The sequence below is a fragment of the Canis lupus genome, chromosome X, assembly GCF_011100685.1.
Source record: "Canis lupus familiaris isolate Mischka breed German Shepherd chromosome X, alternate assembly UU_Cfam_GSD_1.0, whole genome shotgun sequence".
Taxonomy (NCBI): domain Eukaryota; kingdom Metazoa; phylum Chordata; class Mammalia; order Carnivora; family Canidae; genus Canis; species Canis lupus.
In genome coordinates, this window is record NC_049260.1 from 44,800,129 (window position 1) to 44,815,192 (window position 15,064).

Consider the following 15,064-nt stretch of genomic DNA (forward strand, 5'->3'; position numbering starts at 1 on the left):
AGGGTAGGGCAAATGGGGAGTGGGAATAGCCCAATCTCCACAATGTCAGAAACCATGTGGGGACCCTGGATCTCCATCCCTAAAGATGATAATGAGATGCATCTTTCCCTAACCAATGAAGTCATGTTAAAAGAAGCTAGTGGAGAATTGAGATTTTTATCACCACCCAGCACTAAAAATGATACACATTTACCATGTAATGAGGTACCCAGGTCCCTCCCAGTGAGGCTGATATCAGTAAAACCTTAATATGAAGCTGGAACTCTCACTTAGCCATCAATAAAAAGGAGATCTTCTCTCTCAGGTGTCAGTGGAGGCTGAGTGGGAATGTGGACTTACCCACATGTGATAAAACAGAAGATTTAAATAAGATTCAGATCCTCCTACTATGCAGAATATCTAGGATTCATTTGAAAATGACTTGTTATATCAAGAACTATGATAATTACGACTAGAATGAGAAAAGACAGTCAACACACATCAACACCAAGATGACACAGATATTAGAATCATCTAATAAGGATTTTTAAATAGCCATCATAAACATGTTTCTTTTTTCAAAAAGATTTTATTTATTCATGAGAGACAGAGAGAGAGAGAGAGAGAGAGGCAGAGACAGAGACATAGGCAGAGGGAGAAGCAGGCTCCATGCAGGGAGCCCAATGAGGGACTCAGTCCGGTACTCCAGGATCACACCCTGAGCTGATGGCAGATGCCCAACTGCTGAGCCACCCAGACGTCCCTCATAAACATGTTTCAGTGAGCAGTTGTGAGCATTCTTAGAACAAATGGAAAAAGAGAAAGTCTAAACAAAGAAACAGAACATCTTCCAAAGAAATAGAAAGTATAAAGACAAGTCAAAAAGAAACTTAAGAACTGAAAAATCTAATAAATGAACTTTAAGAAAAACCTCAATAGATGACTTCAACAGTAGAATAATATGACAGAATGAATCTGTGAACTCTAAGATGGAATAGAAATTATTCCATCAGACCAAGAGAAAAGAATAAAGTGAAAAACAAAAACAGCCTCAAGCCCATGTTGGACTATTACAAAAAATTTAACATACTTGTCATAGTCACAGAAGAAGAAAGAAGGGCTAGAAAGTAGCTGAAAATTCCCCAAATTTGGAAAAAAGCATAATCCTATAGACTTAAGAAGCTGAGTGAACTCCAGAAAGGATACAGCCAAATAAATTTACACCCAAGGCGCATCATTTTCAAACTTCTGAAAGCTAAAGACAAATTAAAAATATTGAAAGCCACCAGAGAGAGAAATGATACCTTACTTGTAAGAACACCAAGTCAATGACAACAGACATCTCATTAGAAACCATGAAGGCCCGGGGGCACCTGGGTGGCTCAGTGGTTTTTTATATATATAGATATCTCAAAACATAAATAAAATAGACTTTGTCGTAATCCATTTGGGTTGCTATAATAGAATACCACAGACTAGGTATAAACAACAAATTTATTCATCACAGTTCTGGAGACCGAGAAACCTAAGATCAAGGCACCAGCATGGTTGCATTTGGTGAGGGTCTTTTCATAGCTGGCCTTTTCTCACTATGTCCTCACATGGTGGAAGGGATTAAAAGTATCTCTGGAGCCTCTAAAGCACTAATCCCTTTCATGAGAACTCTATTTTCACAACCTAAGCACTTCCCAAAGGCCCACCTCCTAATACTATCATCTATGGTGAGGTTTGGATTTCAACATGAATTTTGGAGGGGTACAAATAGAATAGCCCAATTCTACAAAAAAGTTTAGCTCATCGGAAGGCAAGAAATAGAGAAATGAAAAAGAGAAAGAAGAAGAAAAATGAATTAGAAAATGGGCAAAAGACAAACAGTTTACCAAAGAGGATATATGGATGACTATAAATAAGTACATGTTAAAAATCTTCAACATCATTAGACATTAGGGAAATGGAAATTAGAACCACAATTAGTTATTAGTTCACATTTATGAGAGTGGCTAAAAAAATGCAACAGATGCTGGCAAGGATTTGGAGAAAATGGATCACTCACACGTTGCTGATGAGAATGAAAAATGATACAACCACTCTGGGAAAGTTTGGCAGTTTCTTATAAAACTAACATGTACTTACTGTAATACCCAGCAGTTGCACTGTTGAGCATTTGTCCCAGAGAAATGAGAACTTCTGTTCACAGAAAAAAAAATTGTAGACAAATGTTTATAGCAGCTTTATTCATAATAGCCCAAAATTAGAAACTACTCAGATATGATTCAGTGGGTGAATTGTTAAACCGACTGTGCCACATCTATATCATGGAATAGTACTCAGCAATAAAAAGGAACAAACCATTGATACATACATATAACAGTTTGGGTGTATCTCACAAGCATTATACTGAGTGAAAAAAAAGTCAGTGTGACAAATGGTGTGATTCCAGTTTTATAACCTTTTTAAGTGTCAAAATTATAAAAATGGAGAACACATTAATGGCTGCTAAGGGTTAGGGATAGTGGAGGGAAGGTTGATGAATGTGAGTGTAAAGGGGAGTACAGGGAAATCTGTGGAGGTGGAATAATTCTGGATATTGATTGCTGTGGTGATTACTACAGAAAACTCCACATGTGATAGAACTATGTATGTATACCAATGTCGTTTCTTGGTTTTTATATTGTATTATAATTTTATAACTGTGCCCATTGGAAGAAGTGGTTGAAGGGGTACATAGGACTTCTCTGTACTATCTTTGCAATTTCCTATGTATCTATAATTATTTCAAAATAAAAAGTTAAAACATTTCTAAAGTAGAATTAATAAAATAATTTGTTATTTCAAAAATCATGCCATAATTATTAGCTGGGTGGCTACCATTACTGCCACCAGTGAACACTGGATACTAGCTGCCCGTGGTCCTGCTACCAATACTGCTCCTAGAAACTGGATTTTCTTCTGGCTGCTGCTCCCACCACTACAGATATGGCATGAATTCCTTCATCGCATCTCTGAATCACTCCACTCAGACTAAGTGTTAGGTTGGAGTTGTGATTATTTATGCAGTAAAAGCATTGACTCCACAGGTGTGTGGGCTCTATAAACCCTGTGATTTCCAGAAAATATCTACACATTCTAAAGATAGGTCTGGCTCTTGACAAACTCCCAGGGGAAAATCTCCAAGCCCTTGGAATATCCTGCTTGATTAGAGTGCCTTTTGGTTCGCTTGGAACTTTGGGCCATACTAGATTGTTAACAGTGTGATTTATAGTGGGCCTGTGGCCTTGTGGTACCTCTGTAAAGCCTGGAGGTTGAGTAGCTAAGGTCAGCCACGCTGGTGTCCCGTGCCTACCTGACTGATCCCCAGTAAAATTCCAGCTTAGGCAAACTTCCCTGGTTGCCACATCTTGCTGGGAGATTGAAGCACGACCATACAACTCCACTGAGAGAAGACAACCAGAAGCATATGCCTGGTTTCTCCTGGAGTCTTACCTATGTACCTTTTAGTTTTGTTGATTTAAAATCAGTATGCTTTCACTGTAATAAACAATAGCTGTGAATATAACTATTTTTCGGAGTTCTGTGAGTCCTTCTAGTGAATCAAATGAATCATTGAATCCCAGAGTAGATTTCAAGACCTTGCCACATTGGTAAATCCTAGATCACATTCTCTTGGCTGCTAAGGGAATGTAAAAAAGTGAATATCTGGCCCTCAAGGCTTTTGCAGTTGAACTATTATGTAATATAGAGTATATTCCCTTACTAAAATGTGAAAAAAAATAATTGAAATGTAGGGTGGATCTAGTTTTCAATAAGTATCTGTAAGACTATATAAAGTAAAGCAGTCCTAAAAATAAGACAAAAACAGACAACACAAGATAAATAGATAAAAGACTTGCACAATTACTTTACAAAAGAAATCTAGAAGTTCCGTTATTAACATATGAATGTGTTTCACTACTTACATCAGAAATGTAAATTAGGGCAGCCTGGGTGGCTGGCTAAGCGGTTTAGTGCCGCCTTCAGCCCAGGGCCTGATCCTGGAGACCCAGGATCAAGTCCCATGTCAGGCTACCTGCATAGAGCCTGCTTCTCCCTCTGCCTGTCTCTGCCTCTCTCTCTGTGTGTGTCTCTCATGAATAAATAAATAGAATCTTTAAAAAAATGTAAATTAAAACCACAGGAGATAGCCAATAAAACCGACATCACATTGGCAAAATGTTGGAAAAAGTTTTTATATTGCCAAGCACTGTAGAGGATGTCAGTCTTAGTCCTGGGAATCTAGTGTCACAGGAATGAAAAACATGAAGCATAAAATACAAGGATATATGTACGAATATTTTATTTCAGTGTTGTTTGTATGTACGTGCTCCCCAAAACCTTGAAACTAAAATGGCCATGAGTGGTGAAATAATTGACTACATCATGGGACATCCCTATCATCGAATATTATGCAGCAATGTAAAAGAATTAATAGATTAGTGTTAAATAAATATGCATTAAAGTGTATATGATCTTAATTTTTGTAAAATGGTTAAAAATAACATGACTTTTTGAACATGGAAAGATACAAAAATGGTTGTTAAAATGCATGTTTGGCAGAGTAGGGTATAAGTGGAAGAAAGGAGTGGGAGGCAAGTAAGCAAAAGAATGCAATTTAAAATATGTATGGCATACATAGTCCCATTTATGTAAGCATATATATGCACCAAGTATTACATGAAAAGGTAGCATCAAATCTTAACAAATATCTCAGGTCGGTGCCATTTGGAGTGATGTTTACTTAATTTCTAAAATAATGCTTAAATTTTTATTTTTATTTTTATTTTTTTAAAGATTTATTTATTTAGAGAGTGTATGTGAGCGAGGGAGGGACAGAGGGAGAGGAAGAGAATCTCAAGCAGACTCCATACTGAGTGCGGAGCCCGACTGGGGTCTCGATCTCAAAACCCTGAGATCATGATCTGAGCTGAAATCAAGAGTCAGACACTCAACCGACTGAGCCACCCAGGTGCCCCAATGTTTAATTTTAATGACAAATATGCATTGTTTGTATAAGGAAAAGTAAGTGAATTCATCACAGGAAGGAAAAAAGAAAAAATACCTGTCAGTTTTCTTGCTTGAGCAATAGGGTGGATAGTGTGATTTATCCATTTATTAACAAACATTTATAAGCATATAAAATACACCAGGTATCATTGTAGGTACAGGGTATTTATACAGCAATGAATAAAACCAAAATCCATCTCCCTAAAAGGTTTTATTCTAAGTGGGAGAGAGTGACATAACTAAAGGAGAAACACAGCGTTGGTAAGGAAGAGGATATATACAAAGGAATCAGTTTGAGACCTGTTAGATTTGAACATATTAGGAATATCCAGTTGCAGAAGTGAGGCAGGCAGTTGAATTATGGATCTAGAATTCATAGGCCAAGTCAAGACTGGAGATACAGATACAGAAGCAGGTAGCATATAAAATGGTGTTTTCAGACCTCCTTTCCTGAGTCTGATCACGTCCCACTGCAGACATTTTACAGAGGAAGTGCTTAGGAAAAACAGGCAGCTGACAGGGGAGGTTGCTATGCAACAGATGAGGAAAGTCATCCAGCCAGGCAGAATTGATGTTGGCCCTTGGGGACCAAATGCTGCCATCCTTCCTAGTATTAGCTTTCTTTCATATGCAGACTCCCGGCAGGAGCTGTTGCCAGAACAAATGTGAAATGTACCAAGGTCTGCCTTGTATTTTTGGAAAGTATCCGTTCAATTTGAGTCATTTCACATCTGTATATGATTTTCTGTCTGAGTCTCCAGTCATCTGGAAGCACAGCAGCATGTGTGTCCTTCGGTTGGACTCCAGGCAGTGCTATTTGTGCTTCCCATTTTGTATTGAGAAGCTGGCTCAGAGAAGTGGAATGACCTGAGTCAGTTCACACAGCGAGGGATAGAACGGCCCAGCAATTTGTCCCAGGAATTGAGGCGCAAGGCCTGGAAGGAACCAGGGTAAACATTTACACAGAATCAGGGTTTGCCATGGTTCAGGCACACAACTGCCTGATTGTCCTGGCTGCTCAAGCAGGCACCAAGAAGGCCTCAGGGGTAGCGGTGTTCATGCCACTCAGGGGGGGAGACCCGACAATTTGAGCAGGGAATGGGCCCCAAGGAACAATTCCCACACTTGGATGTATCCATATAGAGGGGGTGGGGACTAGGAATCTCTATCTGGGTACACCTAAATGCAGAGCATGAGCTTAGGTCTTGGAGAACACAAACCTTGCTTGTTTGGGACAGGTGTTGACAGTGCAGGGGAGGTGTATGTGTGGGAACTGTCGCTCAAACTGGAGAGGAGAGGGTGCCTCAGTTCCCAGGCCAGCACTAGTGGAACATAGGTTTTGGAGTCAAGAAGACTCCAAGGCCCACATTTTGCATTTGCTCTTTACTGGCTCTGTGGCCTTGTCTGGTTCATGCAGTGTGTCTGTGCTTTGGCTTCCTGACCTGTAAAATGGGGATGCTGACATCCACCTCCCAGGGCTGCTGTGAGAGACAAGTCCCAGCACAGATTGCGCTGTGGTGGTCAAGCTGTTCCCTTCCCTCCCTTCCTCACCTGCGCAAAAAATATGCGCATGGCTGGAGCTGCACAAAGGGCACGAAAGAAGCTAATGTTTATGACCCTGGGATCTGTTGAGAGAGATCATACAGATTCATGTGGCAGGTGCACACTTTTTCTACCTCTTACAACGTATTCTCTCTGGCCATTCCTTCTCCTGGGTCCCAAAGTCGGAGAGCTTAGCGGGAGCCTAGCACTTGTTGCAGTTAGAGACCCCACACGGACACCTCCTTATTAATGACCTAAGTGTTGCTAAGCGGGGGGTGGAGATTCTTGCCGAACGAAAGGACAGGACTGGAGGGGCCGCTAGAGGGGAGGGATAGAACTGAGACGCATTGCGGAAAAGGTAGGGGGCCAGTGTGTGGGCAAGGGGTGGGACCTAAAGGCACAGCGCATCTGTTTGGGGGAGGGGATGTTGTGGAGGGGGGTGGGGCCGTGGTGTACTGTCGACCTGGTTGGTAGTGGGGTGGTGTGTTGGCAAAGGGGCGGGATTGCCTCCCACTGCACATGCGCACCATGGCGTTAAGGACGAAGCTTTTGTTGGGAAAGCGGGCGGGACTTTTATTTGGTCGGTCAGTTCTTGCGCATGCGCACAACTATCTGAGGCGGTGGGTGGTATATTAGGCGGAGAGGCGGGGTCGTCCTAGCTGCCGCGCTGGCATTTTCTCCTGGACAAGGAGAGGGTGCGGCTGCGGAGAGCCGAACACTGCAATCCCGATCCTCTGAGTCGTGAAGAAGGGAGGCAACGAGGGGGTTGGGGTTGGGGCCTGAGGCAAGGTGAGAATTAGCCCCCAGACAGGGCATCTGCCCCCTGGTGCGGGCCACCCATTTTTCATTTCAATCCCTTTACCCCGGATTCTGATTCCCCTTCCACTCCCCTAATCCCCATTCACACCCTTCACCCGATCCTCCCTTACTCAGAACCCCTGTTCATCCTCCGAACCCCTCCCATCGTTAAAAATCTCCACAGATTTCTCGAGCTTAATCTGTACTGTCATACGATTCCTCCTGATTGGAAACCTCCATTCAATTTACCATATGCGCGTCCCAACCCATTCCCCCTAGATTCAGAACTGTTGTTGGCTTTCCGAATCCCGATTTGAAGCTTCTCCCGGGTCAGTAGCTTCTCAGGATTCAGAGCCTCCATCCTGACATCCATTCACTTTTCCCACTCTGATCCAACCGGTTCCCCTCACATTCAGCGCCTCGTTCGCCCCCACAGTCAAATCCCAGACACCCCCCCCCCCCATTCAGTCCTTCGCATTTGCCCTTTGGAGTATAACGCCCAGCTCCTCCTACCCCCACCCAGGCTCTGCTCTTGCCAGAGGGACTGGAGCCATGGCTCAGAAAATGGACTGTGGTGCGGGCCTCCTCGGCTTCCAGGTGAGATATTCACTCCCCACCCCACTATTTACCTAGCCGATAGTTCCCTGGGGCCCCTTTGGCCGCCCAAAACCCTCGATCTGATTTTGCCCTCTTCATGCCTAGACTCCATCGCTTTTCAAATTCCCATGGTTTATCGGGGGGGAGGGGCGTCCCCTTTCAGCCATCAATCCCTGCTTAGAGAAAGGGGAGACCCTGTTAATAGTGAGGGCAGTCTATCCAGAGAATGCGGGTTGGGTAAGGAACCATTTTTTTCCTCAGTCCTGACGCTTGTAGAGAGAGCAGTCTGCCACCCCCTCCCCCAACCTCCGGCCGCCACCCTCTCTTCTGCATTCCCCACCGCTGAGACCCCCCCCCCCTTATTCTCCTCAACTCCTCGAGGCGGCACCCTTGCTCTGGCTCCCCTCGCGTCCGCCCTTAGCTTCTGCCGCACACCGCATTGCTCTGCTCTAACCTCCTCCATCAACCCCCACCGCTCCCTTCATTCTACTTCTTCCCCACTATTCATTCCGCCCCACCCCTCACTTAGTCCCTGCCCCACTCCAGCCCTACCACACGTTTTGTTACCACTCTGCCTCCCATCGCCCCTTGCTGGTGGTCTAGATCTGTGCCTCAGCCTTTTTGCACCATCCGCCTGCCTGTACCTTCCCAGCACTGCTCCCCCTACCCTCCTGCTTCTACTTCGGAGGCCCAGAAATTTCATTCCCACCCCCCATCCCCCCCCCCCCCCCCGCTGTATTTGCAGGCTGAGGCCTCCGTAGAAGACAGCACCTTGCTTATGCAGACCCTGATGGAGGCCATCCAGATCTCAGAGGCTCCACCTACCAACCAGGCCACAGCAGCTGGGCTGAATGCTAGTGCCCAGAGTTCACAGCCCCCAACATCCAGTGAGATGGCTGATATTCAGGTTTTGGCAGCTGCCACTAGGCCCAAAACAGCCTTTAAGGCTCAGAATGCCACCACAAAAGGCCCAAATGGTGCCTATGATTTCTCTCAGGCTCTTAATGCCAAGGAGATGCCCAATGTACCACCTAAGGCAGCCTTTAAGTCCCAGAATGCCACCCTAAAGGGCCCAAATGCTGCCTATGATTTTTCCCAGGCAGCAACCACCAGTGAATTAACTGCTAACAAGTCCGAGATGGCCTTTAAGGCCCAGAATGCCACTACTAAGGTGGGCCCAAATGCCACCTACAATTTCTCTCAGTCTCTCAGTGCCACTGAGATGGTTAATGCTCAACCTAAGACAGCCTTTAAGGCTTGGAATGACACCACTAAGGCCCCAACAGTTGATACCCAGACCCAGAATATTAACCAAGCCAAGATGGCCACTTCCCAGACTGAGGTAGAGACCAACCCAGGTATCCCTGAATCTGATGGTGCAGCTGCACAGACATCAGCAGATGGTTCCCCTGCTCAGAATCTGGAGTCCAGGACTATAATTCGGGGCAAGAGGACCCGCAAGGTGAGATCCCTGCTAGCTTCATTTTGCTTTGGGCTCTCTCCTTTCTTCTCTGAGTTTCATTTGTTCTCCACAAAACAAAGCATACATATGTAATGGCCTGTGTTGAGTTAGGTTGTAGGGGATAATAAGGTGAATGTCATAATTTCTGCCCTCTGAATATCCAGACTAATGGGGAGATGAGACATGGACAGGTAATATGTACACTATGTAATTCAGTTTACATTTTCATAATAGCCACCATGTGTTAGGTCTTGAGCTAGGCATATTCACACAGGTTACCTCATTAAATCTTCAAGGTATTACTAGCTAAGGATAATAGTCCCAGTTTTACAGAGAAGGAAACTCAGTCCCAGAGAGGTGAGTGACTTGAGTGATTTGTCCAGGGTGGTACAAGCAGAGCCAGTGTTGGACATAGGAAGAGGAGAAGCCTCAGGCCCCACCCTTGGGTTGCTCCTGGCCTGATTCAGAGATGAAACTCCTGCCTGGAAGACAGTGAAAGACAAGCCCAGGACTCAGGGTGACCATTGACTAGTGGGTCAGGCTGTCACTACAGGTGAGGGTTTTAGAGGGCCTTCCTGGAATAGATAGGGTGAGGACACAGAAACAACTGGTGACTCTGGACTTTCCTTCTCTCTGATGATGCAGATTAATAACTTGAATGTGGACGAGAACAGCAATGGGGATCAGAGGCGGGCCCCACTGGCTACAGGGACGTGGAGGTCTGCACCTGTTCCAGTTACCACTCAGAACCCACCTGGCGCACCCCCCAATGTGCTCTGGCAGACCCCATTGGCCTGGCAGAACCCATCAGGCTGGCAAAACCAGCCAGCCAGGCAGACCCCACCAGCACGTCAGAGTCCCCCAGCTAGGCAGACCCCACCAGCCTGGCAAAACCCGGTTGCTTGGCAGAACCCAGTGATCTGGCCGAACCCAGTGATCTGGCAAAATCCAGTGATCTGGCCAAACCCCATTGTCTGGCCCGGTCCAGTTGTCTGGCCAAACCCACTGGCCTGGCAGAATCCACCTGGATGGCAGACCCCACCTGGATGGCAGAACCCACCAGGCTGGCAGGGTCCTCCAGATTGGCAGGGCCCTCCTGACTGGCCACTACCACCTGACTGGCCTCTACCACCTGATTGGCCACTTCCCACTGACTGGCCACTCCCACCTGACTGGATCCCCACTGATTGGCCAGTTCCACCTGACTGGCAGAACCTGCGGCCCTCACCAAACCTGCGCCCCTCTCCCAATTCACGTGCCTCACAGAACCTGGGTGCCTCACAGCCCCGAGATGTGGCCCTTCTTCAGGAAAGAGTAAGAACTTATTCCCAGTCACTTTTTCCTCTCTTCCTTTTGTCTTTATTGGCCTTCTATCTATAATCCAATCAAGTTTTCTTGAAGTATCAATAAATTTAATGATTTCCTTTTCCCCTTCCAGGCAAATAAGTTGGTCAAGTACCTGATGCTTAAAGATTATACCAAGGTGCCCATTAAGCGCTCAGGTAGGCATCCAGTGCCCTCCCCCAAGCACACTCTCCTTCCCCTCACCCCATGCTCTGTGGACATCCCTTTGCTTATATGTCCCCTCGCCTTCCATGGTTTTAATCCCCTTTCCATGGCTGATTCTTCATTTTTCATCCTTGAGGGTCCTGACTGTGTTCCCTTTAGCAGGCCTGGCAAAGAGGATGTAGCTCTGTGGCCTCTGCTCAGCTCAGGTGCTCTCTTCTCTCTCCTACAGAAATGCTGAGGGATATCATCCGTGAATACACTGATGTTTATCCAGAAATCATTGAACGTGCATGCTTTGTCCTGGAGAAGGTGAGAAGGCAGCCCTGAGGAACACAGGAATGAGGGAAGATTTTGATATCAAAGATGTGTGGGATTCCTACTGGTAATTTAGAGCTGAAGACTCACAGGGTGGTAAGCAACTGAGCATGGGTAGTTGATGCTGGATTTTGTAATTTCACAGTCCATTTTCTTGTCCATGTAGAAATTTGGGATTCAACTGAAGGAGATCGACAAAGAAGAACACCTGTATATTCTCATCAGCACCCCCGAGTCCCTGGCTGGCATATTGGGAACGTAAGATGGGAAAAGAGGTGGAACATTGCCTTTCTCAGTGGTGCTTTTTTTCCCTGGGAGCATCAAGTAGTTCGGGGTCCAAGATTCAGGGTCGTATACCAGGTCATGGTCGGGACTGTGGCAGAAATAGCCCTTTGCTGAGGAATACTGGGGAAGCTAGATGAATAAGCTGCCTGAGCTGTTTCATACAAATGGCTGCTGAAAATATCTTTTTTTGTACACTTTTAGGACCAAAGACACACCCAAGCTGGGTCTCCTCTTAGTGATATTGGGCGTTATCTTCATGAATGGCAACCGTGCCAGTGAAGGTGAGTGGCTGGACCTGCAGCTGGGGATTGGCTACCACCTGATTTCCATGCTCATCTTCCATCCCTTGTCTCTCCCCTTGCCTCCCACTGCAGCTGTCCTCTGGGAGGCACTACGCAAGATGGGACTGCGTCCTGGGTATGATTGGGCTCTCTCATCTCTTGCCTGTTCATATCATCCTTTGGCAACAGAGGATGGTCCCAGGATTGCATCAGCCTGGTGGTATAGGGAATTGGTCTGGGGAGGTACCAGAGCCCAAGGATGTGACCTGGGTGGATGGGCAAATAGTTCTGAACTCTATGCCTCTCCTCTCATCTCTGATCTCCACTAGAAAGCTCTTTTCTTTTCTTTGGGCAATGTCATAGTCTTTGATTATGGGTTTCTTTTTTTTATACTATCAGTGTGAGACATCCTCTTCTTGGAGATCTGAGGAAACTTCTCACTTATGAGTTTGTAAAACAAAAGTAAGTGATGTCTAAGGGTTTTTTTCTGGTCTTCATGAGTTCTGTGTGCTAGTCAGCCTCAGACAGTCCTTACTATGCTCATTTCTTACACTATACCTATATATCCCCATAGAAAAACACATACATACTTGGAAGTGTTTATTGAGTATCCCTGCTTGTGGTTGGATTTTTCTGCAGTATTATAGTTATCTTGCAGGTGAAGTCTGTCCACTATACCCACAGTAGACATTTCCAAGGCTGAGGTTTACATTGCATAGTAATCATTGCAATGGGCCAACTGTGGCTCAATAACAAGATTACAAGAACATGGAGCTAGAGCTGTGACACAAGGGGAGAGATTAAGTGTTGCCCTTTCTATGACCCTATATAAGCCACCCTGCAGTTTTAGGTGACTGCTTAATGTAGAAGCACTGGTACAGGAATTTGAAGGCCTGACTATTAGAATATAATTAAGCTAGGTTTATGGGGCAGCTGGGTGACTCAGTTGGTTAAGTGTCTGATTCGATCTCAGCTCAGGTCTTGATCTCAGGGTCGTGAGTTCAAGCCTCAAGTATGGAGCCTACTTTAAAAAAATAAATTTAAAAAAGAATATAATTAAGCTAGGTTTAAGAATGAGTCTGGGTGGGATTGCTACCTGAAATTGGGGGTATCAAAATAGAGTATTATGCATTGTTGGACTACTATCTGGGTGGGATTGCTACCTGAAATTGGGGGTATCAAAATAGAGTATTATGTATTGTTGGACTACTGTTCTTTCTTGGGTAGAAACAAAGACCTTTCTGCTCTAAGGTACCTGGATTACAGACGAGTGCCCAACAGCAACCCTCCTGAGTATGAGTTCCTCTGGGGCCTCCGTTCCTACCATGAAACTAGCAAGATGAAAGTGCTGAGATTCATTGCAGAGGTAATAGAGGAACTGCTCCAGACTTGATAGGTCAAAAGATGAGGTGTGGCTGGCTGGAAAGGGTCCAGAGCAGGGATAAGACCTTAGATACTGCACGTGGTACTGCATTACTGGTGGTATTGATTGTTGCTGTTACGTAAATAGTAGCACAAAGTAGGGCACTAAATATATAGCAAGTGCTTCATAAATATTAACTCCCATTATTACGGGTTTTGTTTTATTTTCTATTTTCTGTTCTTCATCTCAGGTTCAGAAAAGAGATCCTCGTGACTGGACTGCACAGTTCATGGAGGCTGCAGATGAGGCCTTGGATGCTCTGGATGCTGCTGCAGCTGAGGCTGAGGCCCGGGCTGAGGCGAGAACCCGCATGGGGATTGGAGATGAGGCCGTATCTGGGCCCTGGAGCTGGGATGACATTGAATTTGAGCTGCTGACCTGGGATGAGGAAGGAGATTTTGGCGATCCCTGGTCTAGAATCCCATTTACCTTCTGGGCCAGATACCACCAGAATGCCCGCTCCCGATTTCCTCAGACCTTCACTGGCCCCATTATTGGCCCTGGTGGTACAGCCAGCACCAACTTTGCTGCCAACTTTGGTGCCATTGGTTTCTTCTGGGTTGAGTGAGATGTTGGGTAGGTATATCACTTTGGTTTGGGCAGTTAGGGTTATCGGGAGATACAGGGTCCATGGGAATGTGTTTATGTCACAACCTGGGAGTCCTAGAAAACCCATGGTGGGGAGGTGAGGGAAGTATAGGGAAGCATATACTTGGTATATTTCTTACTATTTGATATATATCACTGATTATTTGGGTTTTTTTCTTTCTTATGTTCACAGATATTGCTAATCAGTTGCAATAGTCTTTCCCCTGAGTGAGGCTGAAGCCTCAGATTCCTTCTAAACACAGCTATCTAGAGAGCCACATCCTGTTGACTGAAAGTGGCATGCAAGATAAATTTATTTGCTGTTCCTTGTCTGTTGCTTTTTTTCCCCTTGTGTGCTGTCAAGTTTTGGTATCAGAAATAAACGTTGAAACTGCAAAGTGAATTACGTGTGCTCTCTGTTTTTAACACATTGGGGAGAGATTGACTTGTTTATATGGGAAAGAGAGCGCCTCACTTCTAGCCTGAGGGGCAGATTAGCTTTCAATTGGTAAAAATATGGGTAGATTCCGTTAATGGATTGGAAAACAAAGGAGGAAGTAATGAACACAAGTGTTAATGAGGTCCAAGAACCAGTATAGTTTACCTTAGAAATATTACCTCAGGAACTCATGTGATAGGCTGCTAGGAGTCCTGGAGTGATGATGCTTAAAGAGATGAGAGACAGGGTGTAGGTGGTCAGACAGTTGAATTTAAGAAGGCAGAGGAGGTGGAACCCCAGTTAATGACAAAGTCCAGAGAGTGGGTGGTTGAAGGGGAGTGAAGATAACTGTTTCTGGTGATGCATCTCCTGAGATTCTAGGGTGTTGGTTGTATGTGGAAAGTGAAACAACTCCAGGATGGGGGCAAGAGGAGGAACAGAGAACACTGTGATCCAGGTGCTGGAGTCTCCTGTGTGAAAAGGAAGATCTCATACTCCTAGTCACATTGCCCATAAAGAGATGGGCTCATAGGGCCCCCTTCATCTCTGGAAATGCTACCCAGGAACTTGTCCCTCTAGAAAGCCCTCACAATCCCCCTGCCCTGCCCCCCACAACAGGACCAGGGCCTCATCACAGAGACAAGTTCTTATGGATAGTGAAGGAAACCTCACATTGGCCTCTTCTCTCCTCCTGCAGGGAGAAAGGAATCTTTATCGCTTAGAGAATAAGAATTGAGAAAGTAAGACGGGCAAGGTTTTATGGTTTTATGTAAAGCTAGACTGCCTTTCAGTGTTACTGTGAACAA

At 45.3% G+C, this 15,064-nt stretch overlaps 1 protein-coding gene across 9 annotated transcripts in view; it reads left to right on the plus strand.

The window, feature by feature from the left end:
- The window catches only part of MAGED1 (MAGE family member D1), a 63,465-nt gene extending 49,243 nt beyond the window's left edge, over window positions 1–14,222 (plus strand). For 8 of the 9 annotated variants that reach the window (XM_038587462.1, XM_038587461.1, XM_038587460.1 and 5 more), the window contains 12 exons: window positions 7,883–7,956; window positions 8,702–9,418; window positions 10,064–10,732; window positions 10,857–10,920; window positions 11,157–11,236; window positions 11,409–11,500; window positions 11,729–11,808; window positions 11,902–11,944; window positions 12,208–12,270; window positions 13,060–13,174; window positions 13,422–13,807; window positions 14,013–14,222. In XM_038587462.1, coding sequence (XP_038443390.1) covers window positions 7,883–7,956; window positions 8,702–9,418; window positions 10,064–10,732; window positions 10,857–10,920; window positions 11,157–11,236; window positions 11,409–11,500; window positions 11,729–11,808; window positions 11,902–11,944; window positions 12,208–12,270; window positions 13,060–13,174; window positions 13,422–13,799 — 2,375 coding nt within the window. In that variant the 3' untranslated portion in view covers window positions 13,800–13,807; window positions 14,013–14,222. Of the gene's footprint in view, window positions 1–7,066; window positions 7,351–7,882; window positions 7,957–8,701; window positions 9,419–10,063; window positions 10,733–10,856; window positions 10,921–11,156; window positions 11,237–11,408; window positions 11,501–11,728; window positions 11,809–11,901; window positions 11,945–12,207; window positions 12,271–13,059; window positions 13,175–13,421; window positions 13,808–14,012 lie in introns of those variants that run through there. The other variant, XM_038587464.1, reaches the window with a different exon arrangement.
- The last annotated feature ends 842 nt before the right edge of the window (window positions 14,223–15,064 follow it).